Below are 15,338 nucleotides of genomic sequence, written 5' to 3' on the forward strand. Positions count from 1 at the left end.
CTGCTAGGGCGGCGAAGGCACGCACAGCCGTCAGATGCAGCGCCGGCGATCGAAGGACATGGACGGACCTCTCATCGGGTGGAGTCTGGAGGAGGAAGATGACCATGGGGGCAATATGGTCTTTTCACTGCCCTTTCTCACTTCCAAACTGTGAAAATTAATATTTTAATTGCTGCGGTGTCTGATGGCAAAGAAACGCGATTTTATAATGGTACTGGGCATATTTCTGAGTTGGCGGTGTCTACCAGCAAATACCACGTTTGTCTGATGTCCTACGACAAAATTCCCATATATATATATATATATATATATATATATATATATATATATATATGATTGGGGTAGTGGGCCTTTAACGGGCCTGTGGCATTTTTTGGGGCGTGCCGTGCTGCTCGTCGTGCCTAGGGAGCGGCCCTATGCATCGGGCCGTGCCGGCCCGGGCCCACAACTCACCGGACTGTACTGTGCTCGTGTCGGGCCAGACTGTCGTGCATCGGGTTGCATGGACATATATATATATACTATGGACTACCCTGAGGTAATCGTCTTGTGATTTGCACATTTCTTGGGTGTCAAAACTTCAATCAAAGTGGCCAAATACTGAAAAATCTTGCTGCAGCAGCCCTGCACCCTGAAAACAGGCTGACGAAGACCTGGGCCATCCGGGTTTCTTGGCCACGCTCGCCCTGCGCCCGCTCGCGAGCTGCCACGCGGCACGGTCGCGCTGCGCTTGGCCTCGCCGGACCCGGACTGGGCAGCAGCGCCCTGCGAGTGCCCGACGTCTCGCTCGCGTACCATGGCCTGCCTGCCTCGCGCCACCGTTCTGCTGTCCTCGCTTCCTTCTCCACGAAGCCAACCGAGCCCACAGCCTTCGGTCTCACTGTGCGGCAGTGCACGACACAAGCGTCCACGCCGGTAGCTGACTTGTCACTTGTGCAGTTAAATCAATCGCAAAAATTTATATTAAGACCAAAAGGTCTATGGGCCCAGCGGCCAGTGAAGTGCGAGCGTCGTGTCGTGCGCAGTGCGCTTCGGACCCTGGCACTGGAATCGCTCCGCCGTGTGATGAATTAAAATATATACAGTAGGGTGATCGGTCACGTCAAGGTGAAGTTCCCGAACTGCCCATCGAGAGTTTGGGTTGGGATCTCTCGCGTTTCCGGTTCCGAACCCGCCGCCCCCAGTACTCCTCCCCTACTCACCACCCCTGCTGCTGTTCCTCCCGCTAAAGCAGCCGCCGCTCGCTCCGCGTCGTCTCCGTCCAAAACCCTCGTTCGATCCCGGTTCTCTGGCCGCACGGCACGGGAGCTCCCTCTTCGGCGGCGACGCCGATTCGGTGTCACCCGGGTGCGGCGACGCTCCACTTGTAGGTGAGCTGGCGAGCTTCTAATCTTTCCCTGCATGAATGCGGTTATTTCTTTTTATATATGTTATAAAGTAAGTTGCTTCTCGTTCTAGTAGTGGAGGAGCGGCTTAGGGGGACTAGCGTTTGAGGTACTAAAATCTCGAACCATCGGTGCCGCAGCCATGGTTTTTAGCGGCGGGGTTTTTGCCTAGCAAGCCGTTTGGATGAGTTTTATGTGGTACGTGTAGGCATCTGGGAGTTTTGGTGCGTGTGTTTTATTTGGTATGGTTCAGCCGTTAGCTGGGTGTAAATGAAAAGATACTGGTTTTTTGAAATCCGGAGAATTTACTGGACCGCGCTTTCAATTTTCAATTCAATTGTTGTGATCGCGAGCTCCTTAATTTTAGTGGGAGTTTCAATTTTTGTCGGATTACTTTTAAGTAGTGAACTATCAAAGGCTGACCTTGGTTTATCAGTGATTGTACCATGGCTGATAATCCAATAAAGTTCTCACACAAGAAATTGCTTAATGCCACTGACACAATTCTACATACAGAGCACAATGCAAAATTTTCATTGCTTCTTGATTGGATTTATGCATTGCTTCAATCTATCTCTTTCAACTCCCCTCCACCTTGGCACTAGTCCTATTTAAAATATTTATCATGTAATAGATGCTATGTGCATTGTTGATCAGGACCCAACTGCATTAGAGGGCATGAAGGTGCTGATCGCGTTCACTTTCTTCTCACATTAAATGCTATTCAACAATTTTGACCCTGTACACCACCAGTTCACATGACTTGCTTGATCTTGTCAGGTGCTTAGATTCCCTGTATAGACTTTGATGTAGTACTTGGCATCCTCATGTTCCAAAGTTTCAAAATGGTCTTACAGTCAATGGGCTCATTTTATAGTCTAAAAATGGCTTCGGTTTTGTGTTTTCTTATGTGGTCCCTGTGCTGCAAATGTTGTTTTTTGCGCATCCATGCCTTTCCTGTGCATCAAATCCTCTTTCATTCATCCATGCTGTCACACTCTTCATGTTAACAAAATAACTAAATTACATGGTAGATATCAACCATTTCATGCCACACTTCATGGATATATGATTCTTAGTTATGTAATGTTAACTCCATGGCAATAAGCAATTAAGCACACTACGAGCATACTTTAGAACCAGATACATTTATTCTTGCTACCGGATCTGCATTTTTTCCCATTTCTGTTTCCAAGTATCTCATTTTCTGCATCTCATATTCTTTTCATGAACTCCTAGATACTCCCTCTGTCCCTGATAAATCAATTTCCAGAGTTGTCTTAAGTCAATCTTTTCTATGTTTGACCGAATTTATATAGAAGAAATATAAATATTTGTGACGCCAAATGATCACATTATGAAAATATAGTTTATGGTGTATCTAATGATACTAATTTGGTGCCATAAATCTTAGCGCTCTTTTCTATAAATTCAGTCAAACTTAAACAAGTTTGATTTAAGACAACTTTATTCAGGGGCAGAGGGAGGTTCTGGTGAAAAGTTACTGCTAAAAATTCTGATAGTATTACAATTGTTGATTAAGGTGCCATAGTTATGTTTTTGGTGTTTGAAGTACAGAAATGTATCTGTGTTTTGTCATCTTCTTGTTATTCACCTTTGTTTGGCGTTGTTAGAAGGGTATGCCAATTTTATGTTTTTATTAATTTGTATCACTGAATTTACTCTCCCCGGACAGGGAATTGTGAAAGAGCACACAATATTTTTCTTCTTTACATCGGTTGAGGTGGTTTGGCCATGTCCAAAGGAGACCTCCAGAGGCACCAGTGCATTGTGGAGTCCTAAGCCAAGCTAATAATATGAGAGGTAGAGGAAGACCGAAATTGACATGGGGGGAGGCAATAAAAAGAGATTTGAAAGCTTGGGATATACCTAGAGATCTATGTTTGAATAGGAGTACTTGGAAATCAACTATTGAAGTGCCTGAACCATGACTTGGGGCTCTTGGTGGGTTTCAACTCTAGCCTACCCCAACTTGCTTGGGACTGAAAGGCTATGTTGTTGTTGTTGTTGTTGTGGTTTATAATGTGCCTTCCTACCATTGACATCTGTGCTCTTTGCATTTCTTTCTGTCTAGGAGAAATATTGGCCAGTTTACCAGTTTTTATACTTTGAAGTGAGGTGCATACCAAAACAGAGTGAACCAAACTGGCAGGGAAATCTTGTTCATGGCAACAGCATAGCTTCCCTATTCCGCTACCTTCTAGTTTGGCTGAGAATTTATATGGGTAACAATGAAACCTGCAAGAAATCACATGAAAGTGAGAAACTTGATATAGGCAGGAGAGAAGAAGAAGATAAAGCATCATACAGCCCTGAACTAGAAGAAGGTGAGTTTAGGAAGGATGAGCCATTTGGATTAGAAAACCTTATCCACAAGGGTATGGTTGTAAGTGTTCAAAAGTTGTGTTCATCCACCAAGGGGAGGGTCAGTACATGGCAATCAACTTCACCTGAAAGAGGTTCCCATCAAGGAGACACTTCAATGAAGAGTCAACTTGTTAATGTGATTCAATCAACTTGTCATAAAATATATTCTGAGAAACACAGCCAGAGCTATTCTCCATCTTCCCCTATTAGGTCAAAAGAAAGGCATGAGAAACGGATGAGCAACTGCTTTAGTTACCATGATTATCATCAAGTTCTGAAAAAGATCGAGAAAGTTTGTTCAGAAAGGCTTGATAACCAATTGTTACATCAGAGTAAAGACCGCAAGGAATTCAATACTTTAATAAAGGAAGAGGAGTGGAAATTCTTCAAAAAACATGCTTGCTCTTATAGAGTTCACTATGAGCGTGTCATACCAACAACAAGCTATCACAGGATGAAGCTACCAAAGCTATTTTTCAGCATTTTGCTTAAGGTTTTCCGTAAATATATGCGGTCTCAGCTTATAAAATTTGTGAGAAGACAAATAAATGATAGGAACAAAGAGAAGAGAATAAGAGAACGCTGGATATTTGAGGCTACAGCTGGCTACCTTAAGAAAACGTTTGATGGAACTTCCATGACATGTTCTGGATTCGAGATGGAGAAATCAGAGTGTCATGTGCATGCTTATTCTGAAGGCGAACAAGAGCTCAAATTTTTGGACATGCAATCTCTAACTACTGAAATTGAAGCAATTGCTTCTAGTAAAGAACTTGAAGAAACCGTTACAGATAAGGACAGTGATATTTTTCAGCCAGAGCCAATTATAGAAAACTTACAATCACCAATAGAGACAAATGGAGGTGCAGAGGATGGGTTATCTGTTGATGCAACTGAAGCCTTAGTAGATAGTATGTCTTCACATTCCAATAATGCACCCACTGAGTTCAGTGAAAAAGTTGGGATGCAAGTTGCTGTCTCCTCACCACCACAAAATGAGGGGGGAAATGTGGAGAGATCCTGTTCTCGGTTTGTCACTGATAAAACATTGGTACTTTCTAAGGCAGTGGCAGCTGATTTAGGAAATGAGCCTCCAGTTAGAAAGAAGCAAAGGTGCATGAATCCTGACGACGATGCATTAGAAGGCTCTTGTTCTGGGTCCCAGAGAAATTTGCCACATGAGTCTGACTCTAATATTCATGAAACAGCATTGCACGATGAGGTATTTAGCTCATACTCATTTTTTTTCATTACTGTATAATAATTAAATTTATTGTGGTCTGGAAGAAATTATCATTAACATGGACAATGGGTGGCAAGAACTTTACCTTTTCTTTTGCGCAAAAACACTGTTTTCGTTATATAGCTTGATTGAGAAGTCATGTTTCGATCATAGCGTGATTTGCAGGTGACAAATCATTCTGATGAATTGAAGCTGAACCATCAGACAAGATCTCAATGTTATCATGTTTTTTTTGGTTTTCAAATGTTATTTCAGTGAAGGCACAAATTATCAGTAGGATCTGACTGTGACAGTCATTCTTGGAACTGAACTTATTCCAGCTTAATACCAATGGAAGATCATAATCTAACATCCTTTGACATAATTTCTTTACAGGAGGAACCTCAAGCTGAAAGGCTGCCTTCAGCTAATGTGAATCAAATGGAACAGGCTGATGTTGCAGCTAATAAGGAAGTATCTAATGGTGCAATATCTTCCTTTGGCCAAGTCACTGAACAGCATAACATCACTGCAACTTCAGCAACATTAGTCCAACCGTCAACACAACTGCAACTTTATGATCTAACTTGTCAAAATTTTGCTCATCCGTGTCAAGAATCTGGTGTGAATACTTGTTCAATAAGCACTGGATTAGACAACCATGGGACATTAAATATTCAGCAGCAATCAGCCAACCAGACAAGCTCCATGGTTGAGCATATGCCTGAAAATGGACTCCAGTCAGATCCAGTTACCAATGGGTGTAGACAATTGCTTATGTCTAGTAATCACACCTCTCCACCTGTTCGAGTTACCGAGCAGCAAATTGCCACCTCTCCACCTGTCCAAGTTACCGAGCAGCAAAATGCCTCTAATTCATCCTTATTAACTCCACATGTAAGACAACAATATGGTCCCCAGACTTGTCATACTGTTGCTCATCAGGATCAACCAGTTGGCAGGAATAGTTTTCCAGCACAAGCTTGGTTAGACAGCCCTAGATCATCAAATGTTCAGCAGCAGTCAAACAACCAGACAACAACAGGCTCCACTTCTGGACAATATATGCTTGAAAGTGGTACTCAATCAGATCCATTAGCAATTGAAATGAGTCGGCTGCTTCTGATGCATGATCTGATGACCAAGAAACATATATCTAAGGTTACTTTCTTAAACCCCTCTACTGTTGTCTGATTTCCCTATGCTCTTCAAATTCTAAATGGCACGGTGACATTGGAAGCCTTGTGGTGCTATTATCTAATCAACATCTCTACTTGGATTTTGTCAGAGGCAAAAAATTATCTTGGAGTGTGAAAAGGAGCTGGCTGAATGCAAAAGGAAGTTTGACGAGAAGTTCCATAATTTAGAGATGGAAACACTGCAGAAAAAGAAGGATATTGCGATCCTCGAGGACAAAATATCTAAGCAACAGATGTTAGGGGAGACATTCCAGGTTCTACACAAGGCCTCTGCTGGAGTTGCTTCGGGCAGTCAGAGAGGTACACATTACTTGCGATCATAGCTCTTTAATGTAATAAAAATATCTTGCACACTACTATTTTACATGAATTGTGGCTTTAATCTGCTGTCAAAGTGCCATCCTTCAGAGATTGGCATAAGCTTGTCGTTTGCCCCATCCACCCAAATAACATATATAATTATGATTAATCAGCCCCATCTTTTTATTAACTACAAGTCTTGTAGTCACCTGATTTTATTGAGGGATAAGATCAAGTGTATTGTTCACTAAGATCTATTGATAGTCAATAATGATGAATCCTTGCAAAGTAGAGGAAGCGTACATGTTGCTAGGGTATACAATTGGTTTGGTGGTAACCCTGCATTTTGGTGGAATAATCAAAGCTGGGCATTGCTAACATGTTTTGGTGGAGTTGGAGAATCAAACACCTTTTTGCAGAGTAACACATGTATTCACAACACAAGATTAGCCTAAAATATCTCCAGAAGATTTCTAGGAAATGTTTTACGGAAAAACTAAAACAAGTAGTAAGCCTTTGAAGAACTGTTACTCTGTAACTTGAGCTTATGCATATTAACTTATTAAGGATTTGAAACTTTTCTTCAAGGATCCAATATTCGCTTCTCTGGTTGGTGCTGCGGCACCATCAAAGGCGTTGCAAGGGATTCTCACAAGACCTCAATAGTCTGATCATCTTAGTTGCTTGGGAATTATGGAAGCACCAAAATGCTTGTGTTTTTGAAGGTGCTAGGCCTAGCATACAGGTGCTGCTTCAATCTGTGTAATCTAGGGTGTATGGCAGGAACCTCGCCCTTACATGAGTTCCTTGCTAGGTCGTTGGTTCTGGATCCCTAGGTCCTTGGTTGTTTGAGGCTGCTGGTCATGTTTCCCTAGTTTATTTTCTAGAATGTCGTATTGACTAAACCTCGTGGGGGTGCCTGGGAGGGGGTTTCTTACTTCCCTCCCTTTTGTATCTTTTATTCTTCATAATGAAATGACATGCAGGAAGGGCCTGGTGCAAGCGGTAGAGTCTTACCGCCTGTGACCGGAAGGTCCCGGGTTCGAGTCGCGGTCTCCTCGCATTGCACAGGCGAGGGTAAGGCTGGCCACTGACACCCTTCCCCAGACCCCGCACAGAGCGGGAGCTCTCTGCACTGGGTTCGCCCAATGAAATGACATGCAGCTCTCCTGCATAGATCGCGAAAAAAAAACTGTTCTTGCTTATGAACTAGAGGAAATCCACAATTTGTGCCAATTAAATTTTTGTTCTACAGTATGACACTTGGGCGAAGCTGAAGATAAAATATCTGAATTTATTCAGTGGCATATAAAATTTTCTATAAACCACATGTCTTGTGCTTAGCTGGCTTATTGGAGGAATGGAACTTAGTTTACCTAAATACAGAGCCAATCTTCAACATCTCCAATTGCTTGAATTTGTTGCCTAACTACTCTAGCCTCTCTATACGCTCTTACGACCCTCCATACAACTATTTTTTTATCAAATCAAAAGAATAGGTGGGAAAATTTTGCACCTTTTCCTTTTGACATACGTGATTCTTCCAGAAACTGTTTGACATTTCATCTTGATGCAGCAAAGAAGTCTCACTTTATAGTCACTCCTTGTGGCACTAGCAAAGTCAACACTGGAATCCCACATCAAGCCAAAGGGTGTAGTTGGCATTCTGGTTGTTTTTTGTATAGACTATTTTTTATGTAGTTAGAAACTTTTCTTTGGAGTTAGTATTGCATAATGTTTTGACTCTTGATTGAAATAGTTTTGATAATGAATTAGACTCCTTGCATAGCAAAAACATCGTCAAATCGCATCTTCTTTTCACTGATTCACTTGCATCTTATGATAATATCATGTACCTTGTCCTAGTCTGGAAGTGCTGTGTTCTCATCAGTCATTTTTGGTTGGTTTGAATAACAGATCAATTTTGTTCATACCTGTGTTATATATATAAAAAGAAGTTAATACCTATTGATGTGTTCTCACTTTGTATCAGGTGCTCCCAGGAGAACTACGACAGAGGCAAATCAACAATCATGGCAGCATGGTTTGCGGTTTCCTGCATCAGCAACCATGTACCAGTCACCACAACCTGCTACGCAACCATCCACAAACAACTTCCTTAGACAGCCTTTTATGACCATCCCACAGGCTGTAACTAACACTTTGGGCGGATCCGCCGCTAACATAACGTATGCTCCAAGTGGTGTCATGGGCACTGGAATTCCATACCATGCACTTCCGCTTCCGCCGGATCTCCAAGCCTTTGTAAATCAGATGCCACGTTCCCGTGGTGCTGCTGCAAGGCAGCTGCAGCTATGATTGCTCTTATGAGCACATACATCGTCCATGCAACCTGACTTCAGCTGACTTAGAAGCCATCAGTAATGTCTCCTCCAGGACCTTGACCAGAGGGCAAAGTTGTTCGCTTTGTGCGCTGTTCACCAGATTGACATCTCTAGGTTAAAACTCAAAACATGCATTCTGAGCTAGTGTCTGCCTTATGTGAGTTCAGCTGTACTGAGAAGTCAACTGTGCTTTTGAACCTTTGTTTAGTGGGGGCACACGTTGGTTCAGTGCTTTGTTTCTCACAAGTCATTGCCTGATCAGTACCAGACTGCCAGTGCTTCACATGAGAAGTTCATTCCAGAAACTCACGTTCTGTACAAACTCTGAACAAACAGCCCTTACCCCAGGGAAGCAGGAATCCGGAGACGTCGTGAAACCCGTCTCCTTTTGCCAATTGCCATGCCGTGCCGTCCTTATCCGTCGACCGTCGTCCCAGAGCCAAGTTACTTGTCCACTTCGGATCCGGGTCCTAGACTGGATGCACGTCGCGTCTTGCAGACAAAACATTGTTTATCGACCCCTCAAAAAGGAAAAAAAAAAGCTTTGTTTATAGGTCAGTTCGTGAAACAAAAAGAGCTTATTTATGGGCCGGAACGGGCCGTTGCAGAAATATCCTTTCCGCGGTTTGGTGGTTTGGTTGGCCCTGGCGGTTTGGTGGCTTGGTTGGCCCTTGGGCCTTGGCCGTGGACTTTGCAGAAATATCCTTTCCTCGTCGCAGTTGCAGAAATATCCGTTTCTCGTCGCCGTGGCCTTTGCAGAAATACCCGTTCCTTGGTTGGGCCTTGGCCGTTGCTGCTCGTACTGTTTAAACAGTAACCTGTGTCGCATGTCAAAGAAGCAGCAGCGGCTCGGGCTGCCAATAATGGCTCCCGGTCGGGTACAATTCATTGATGCTGCCGGCGCCGGCCGCCGGGCACGGCCACGGCCACGGCCACGGGCGGAGGCCAGTTCTCGGCTGCCAATGTCTGTCACGATCACGAGTCCACGACAGGAGCGGATGGCGACAAGGCGTACGTACGTGATACGTCGTCGTCGTCGTCCAAGGTAACCGAGCTCACAAAGCGCTCCAGCACGCGCACGTTGATCTGCTGGCGCGCCGGCCGGTGGTCATACGCCATCCCTGGGAGTGGCCCAGCGCCTCCATTAATGGCCGCGCGCCGCAATGCATCGCCACCACTACCCGAGTCCGAGCCACTCCAGTGCTCCACTCCACCGCTGCAACGTGCAGCGAGCAGCTCAGTGGGTTGGTAAGGGAGGAGGTAGTTGCCTGAGCTCAGCTGTGCGCCCGAGCACGAGCAGGGTCTCCTCCCGTCCCCAGACCTCAACTAACCCCAGGAATTCAAGGTAGCTTTCGAGAGGTGATGGATGATGCGGACCCGCGCGTGGAAGAATCTGTGCTGTATTCTTTGGTTATGTATGTATGTATGTTTCCATACGCCACTCGCATCGCAGCAGGCAGCCGATGGCGATTGGGTTTGGTGGCCGTCGATCGACGCAATAAAACACCGGGGACGGCCTGGACACTGTATCATGCATCATCACTGCCGGTGCCAGGAACCAACTAGGGCAGCAGCGAGCGGCAGGGGCGAAAACACTCGTTATTAATTTATTATGCCTACAGGAACTTATCAGCTAGAGTCTACAGTATTTTTCTCTTACAGTAAATCAGCTTCAGCCGGTTTATCAGCCGACTTTAATACCAGCCGAACGGCCAAACGTTAGGTGCTGACGATGAATGAGCTCACATGTTCACGACCGATCAGATCCGTTGCTTAATCAGGAGGCTAGCTAGGCGACCTGGCAACTTTCCTTTGCCATGGCATCACGAACGTAACGTACACGTGTTGATCTCCCGGGCCAGCGTTTCTCGAGTTCCTCCAAACGCGTGTAGAAACTTTTCCGACGGCAAAGTCGTAGTCCAGTATCTTTGTAGCTAGCTCCTCTGTATCTAGCCCAATTACTGCATGCGTTTTTTTTTCCAGATCATCACTACTTTCTACTTACAATCATTTCTCACTGTTTGCAGATCGCTGTCAGAGCCATCGCACCGCAAAGGGTCGTGGAGGTCCCTGAATTCTGTTGCTCGGTCTGTTCATCGTCATCAATTGCCTTGCCGTGCCGGCTTTGATGAGTCTAACGGGCGCTCGGCTCAGTATATCAGAAAGCGATGCGCAGGCTACTTATAGACTTTTTTTTTAGCAAACCGGCTACTCGACTTATCATAGCTGTCAATTCCTTTACACCAACCGTACTCCAGCTACTCCATTTTCCCCTTTTATTCAACCAATAGCTGTCAATTCCTTTGCACCAGATAGCAACCAAGAAATAAAGTGAAGAAAATTGAGATCCGACCATGTATATATTTTACACCAGATAGCAGCCAATGAATAGTTTAGTAGGGTTCAAAAGGCTAGATAAAGGGTACGTTCTTGGTCAAAATGTGTCGGGTTCATAAACCCGGGGTTTCTTATAGACCGGCTTCCCAATAAAGACTCAGCCCAACAGACAACGTTGCGAGCAACGCGCAACTCATGAGCCGACCCAAATACCTAGACGACAGGTCAGAAGGACGATCCAATCTCCAACCAGAAGGCCTGGCCGAGGAGGAACGACGCCCGCTTCCGACTCCGGCCCACCTCTCCGACCGGAGAGCTCGCTTCGGTCTCCAGCCCGTCTCTCCGACCGGAAGGCCTGGCCAAACACCACTTCCGACTCCGACCTGCTTCTCCGACCGGGGATGCGCCGAACCCCTGCTTACAACTCCTCTCCAACTGGCGCAATCAGAGCCGACTAGGACTAACCAACCGGGGACGCCTGCTCAGTAGGGACCAGGAAACGGACGGAGAAAGTAAGACAGCGCACTCAAGTCAACTGCAATACCAAGGATCGTACCATGTACACCTGCAGGACAGTACCTTGTGACCTCCCTGGCATGACAGAACGCAAGTAGTGTTATAGGCGCCGATATTTTCCCCTACACTGTTGTGGGCGCCATCAACTCCCATACTAGACAAATACGATAAGGCTCCCCCAACGTGCCTCTGAGGCATCGACAGTATTGTGGGTGCTGACATTTACCGTGCCAAGCGAACAAGGTAAAATCCCCTGCATGCCTCTCGGCATCAACAGTATAGCAAGTACCGACATTTGCCATACCTGAAGAAGACGACGCAACCTCCCACGTGCATTTGACATTCAACAGTATTGTGGGTGTCTACCATCATCTTGTACCCGCCAGCGTGGGCAGCAAGACTAAGCAGCAAACGTACTCTCTCCCTCTTACCTGTAAGGCCATCCCCTTCATCTATAAAAGGAGATGCGCTCTCTTCCAACAACTAAGCTAATTCAGATCAATCAAGTTCACTAGTACACAACAATAGAACCACCAGGTTCAAACCTTGAGCACACGCTCAAACACATAGCACATAGCGGAGCTCCCGTCACTCTCGGCCCCTCTGACCAGAGTCCAACCGAACCTCTTGTACCCCTCATCTTTCTCCTTCTCATTTGTAACCCCACTACAAACTTCGAGCACCTGGGCTCAGGAATAAAGTCACCGACCGACTCAAATTGGACGTAGGGCACGTTGCCTGAACTAGTATAAACCCTATGTCATTGAGTGCTAGGCCACCTCCGATCACAACGTACGGCAAAACTACAAATATTTACGTGTTGGTCACTTTCTGCACCGACAGTTGGCGCTGTCCGTAGGAAAGACGCTGTACGTTCAACACTTTTTGGTCATCGGATGGCCCATTTTTCCGCCACCTTCGCCATGGCAGGCTCAAGCGATACGACTTGCTTTGGCTCACTGGAGTTTTCCGCACTCCCACCTGTTGGGATGCGGGTCCCACCCATCTTCGAGCCGTCCTAGGCCTTCCTCTTCGAAAGCCTGGACTTCATCGCTGACCGGCTCGATGAACTACACCTCCGCAAGGAGGCACTCGTTCCGGCGCCCGTCAGAGGGGCGCCCTCCCTCGGCTCTGGGACGCACGATGACTTCAACGACGAGGCACCTGCGCTTCATTCCAAGCAAACTCTCTGCTCAAACCCCACTGTGAGTAATATACATACTGTTATTTACTTACTATTCACTATCTTCTGCTGATTATCCAGAGGGACCCCGTTGTCCCTGCCGCAACCGCCATGCGACCGATTCCCCTACGGCCTCGCATTCCCCACGGATGCGTACGCCCGGGGGCTTCGAAGGACACCGGCGCCACCCCCTCTCACATCTGAATTCATGGGGATGACGAGCTATGCTCCCACCTATTTCCTCGACCTCATGGATGACGATGTTGAGAGTGACGGCTCCAACATCGGCGACGTGACACCTAGCCACCATTCGTTCTAGGAGTACGCTATGGCAGACGCTCTGGGACAACTGCCGGTGGTAGCGGAGTCCTTGCAGACTCACACCCCTCCGGACCCTCATGCAGGGACCCTCGCGCTCACATGGGAGCACGACGAGGAGCCACGACAATGGTGACAGAACCAACCGCCACCTGAGCCGGCACGCTCGGCGCATCGCACTGTGCCCCGTGCGCATAAACTGGCGAGCGACACCCGGGGTCACGCCCGCTAGACCTAGCGCAACATCATGGACGGGGGGAACGATCTCCCATAGTTTGCTCGGGCTGACCAGAACATCGCCGCTGCGGCAATGCTTCTGTGTGGCCGTCCTGAGCCGAATGACCCTTAGGAACAGGCGATCCACCAGAACCTCCGGGCACTGGTGGAAACCACCGCCATTCAATAGGCGGAGGGCTCCGTATCACGAAACTAACTCGTGGCCTCTCTCCCCACTAGGGAAGTGGGGACGCACCAAACGAATCACTCCACCCGCTCATCGCTATAGCCGCCAAGCGTGGCATAGGAGGCCGCATCTGTGTCCCGGTCTGACCTGGCGCCCGCTCCACACCGACCGCCTGTATGCGAGCAGCTCGGGCCGAACCAAGACACTCGTAGCATCATCAGCGACCGGCGTCAGTCTCGGTAGGATGATGGCATCCATCGAGTGGCAGTAATGGCAGGCGACACAGACCTTGGCTGGACCATCGCGAGGAGTGGCGAAACACACCCCAGTCATGGTCGCCGGCCGGACGACCGAAGTCCTAGCCCGGATGGCCTGGAACCACGGGCCTTTGCCTAACACATCCAGAGAGCACCGCTCCCGCAACGCTTCAACAGAGGCTGAGGCAAAGGCAAGGCCAAGCACGAGGATCAGGATGAGGGCCCCTCCACGCAAAGGGGCAAAAAGAACAGAAAAGATCACCGTCGACCGACCAACTCTACGTTGGCCGCCATGGCTGATCGCATGGGCAAGCAGCCCCAGCAGGGCCTTCTAGACCACTTCAATGAGCTCATGGAGAGCCCATGCACCAACCACGCCTACCCCATCAAACACCTCTACAAGGACTGCGAGCTCCTCAAGTGCCTCATGCGACAGGCCGAAGGAAGAAAAAGGCGAAGAAGCAGCGGCCAAGAAAGGAGGTGTAGCGGGAAGGATACAGACGACTGAAGGTTGAGGTGATCCGACTGGACACCTACCGACTGAAGGACGACAACGACAACATTCTCACTAACTCTTGGAATAGCTATGTCATTTCTTCCCCTAAAACTCAGTCCTGCTCCTGTAAAAGCGCCCGACCCGAACACTTTTGGCCTGGGTCGCTCGGGGGCTCCACGGGGGTGCACTACCACCTCTCTTTTCGTTTACTATCATATGGTAAAACTCCTTCCAACCCGAACAAAAGGGTAGTTCATTCCTTTAAATTACCTTACGTAGCTCTGCTTTAAATATTCTGACCAATCGCACCCTGCCTCTACCTACGGTTACGAGCAGCTAAGCCTCGTGGGCCATGCCTAGGCTCCTAAGGTTACAGCCTACGGGACGAACAGGCAAGTACGAAAAAGAAAGAATAAAAAGCAAAAATTATGCTAAGGTAAAACTAAGGAACAAATGGGACAAGCTTCCCCGAATGGAGTATTTCCATCACAAAAAACGAAACTGATTGTATTCATTAAGTACACAAAAACGTTTGCACGGGGGCTCCCCCATGAACTTAACTTTTTACATCTGCTACACTACTTCTACTATAGAAATCCTACTGTGGCTCCCCAGCGACATGGGCTGTCGGTACGACCGGCAAGGGCATGGGCTGCTCGCTCTCAGGCAGGACGACATTCGGCTCCATCGGAAGCGAGACGATGTTCATCTCTGACCTGGGCTCCACTCTGTCTGCAGGTTGGGCGATGTCCCCCTGATGCGCGCTTCCGGCCATGTCCTCACGGCGAGCATCCGTCACCCACTACGTGGAGACTTGCTCGGCCAACAACCTCGCGTGTGGCAGCAAGCCCTCCCTGAGCGACTAGATGTCTGTCGTTCTACAGCCGTCGGCATACCCACTGTACATGGTGATGAAGTCTAGGTCCGAGTGGTACGTCGCCATCGAAGTCAACACCCCTGACGCTCCATAGAACAGCCCATGGGTGACG

At 47.3% G+C, this 15,338-nt stretch overlaps 1 protein-coding gene across 5 annotated transcripts; it reads left to right on the forward strand.

Annotated features, from left to right (window-relative positions):
* Positions 1–1,122: 1,122 nt before the first annotated feature.
* On the forward strand, positions 1,123–9,109 carry LOC136474273 (uncharacterized). 5 transcript variants are annotated; one of them, XM_066471861.1, is made up of 6 exons: positions 1,123–1,370; positions 3,082–3,350; positions 3,481–4,995; positions 5,392–6,156; positions 6,284–6,494; positions 8,488–9,109. In XM_066471861.1, exons 3-6 carry the CDS (start codon positions 3,628–3,630, stop codon positions 8,811–8,813), a joined length of 2,670 nt encoding a protein of 889 aa, XP_066327958.1. In that variant the 5' UTR covers positions 1,123–1,370; positions 3,082–3,350; positions 3,481–3,627; the 3' UTR covers positions 8,814–9,109. The 5 variants fall into 5 exon arrangements, with proteins under 5 accessions (XP_066327958.1, XP_066327960.1, XP_066327957.1 ...); XM_066471863.1 differs by having other exon boundaries at positions 3,082–3,209; XM_066471860.1 differs by having other exon boundaries at positions 3,082–4,995.
* Positions 9,110–15,338: the final 6,229 nt, after the last annotated feature.

This window comes from Miscanthus floridulus, chromosome 8 (genome assembly GCF_019320115.1).
Source record: "Miscanthus floridulus cultivar M001 chromosome 8, ASM1932011v1, whole genome shotgun sequence".
NCBI classification, from domain to species: domain Eukaryota; kingdom Viridiplantae; phylum Streptophyta; class Magnoliopsida; order Poales; family Poaceae; genus Miscanthus; species Miscanthus floridulus.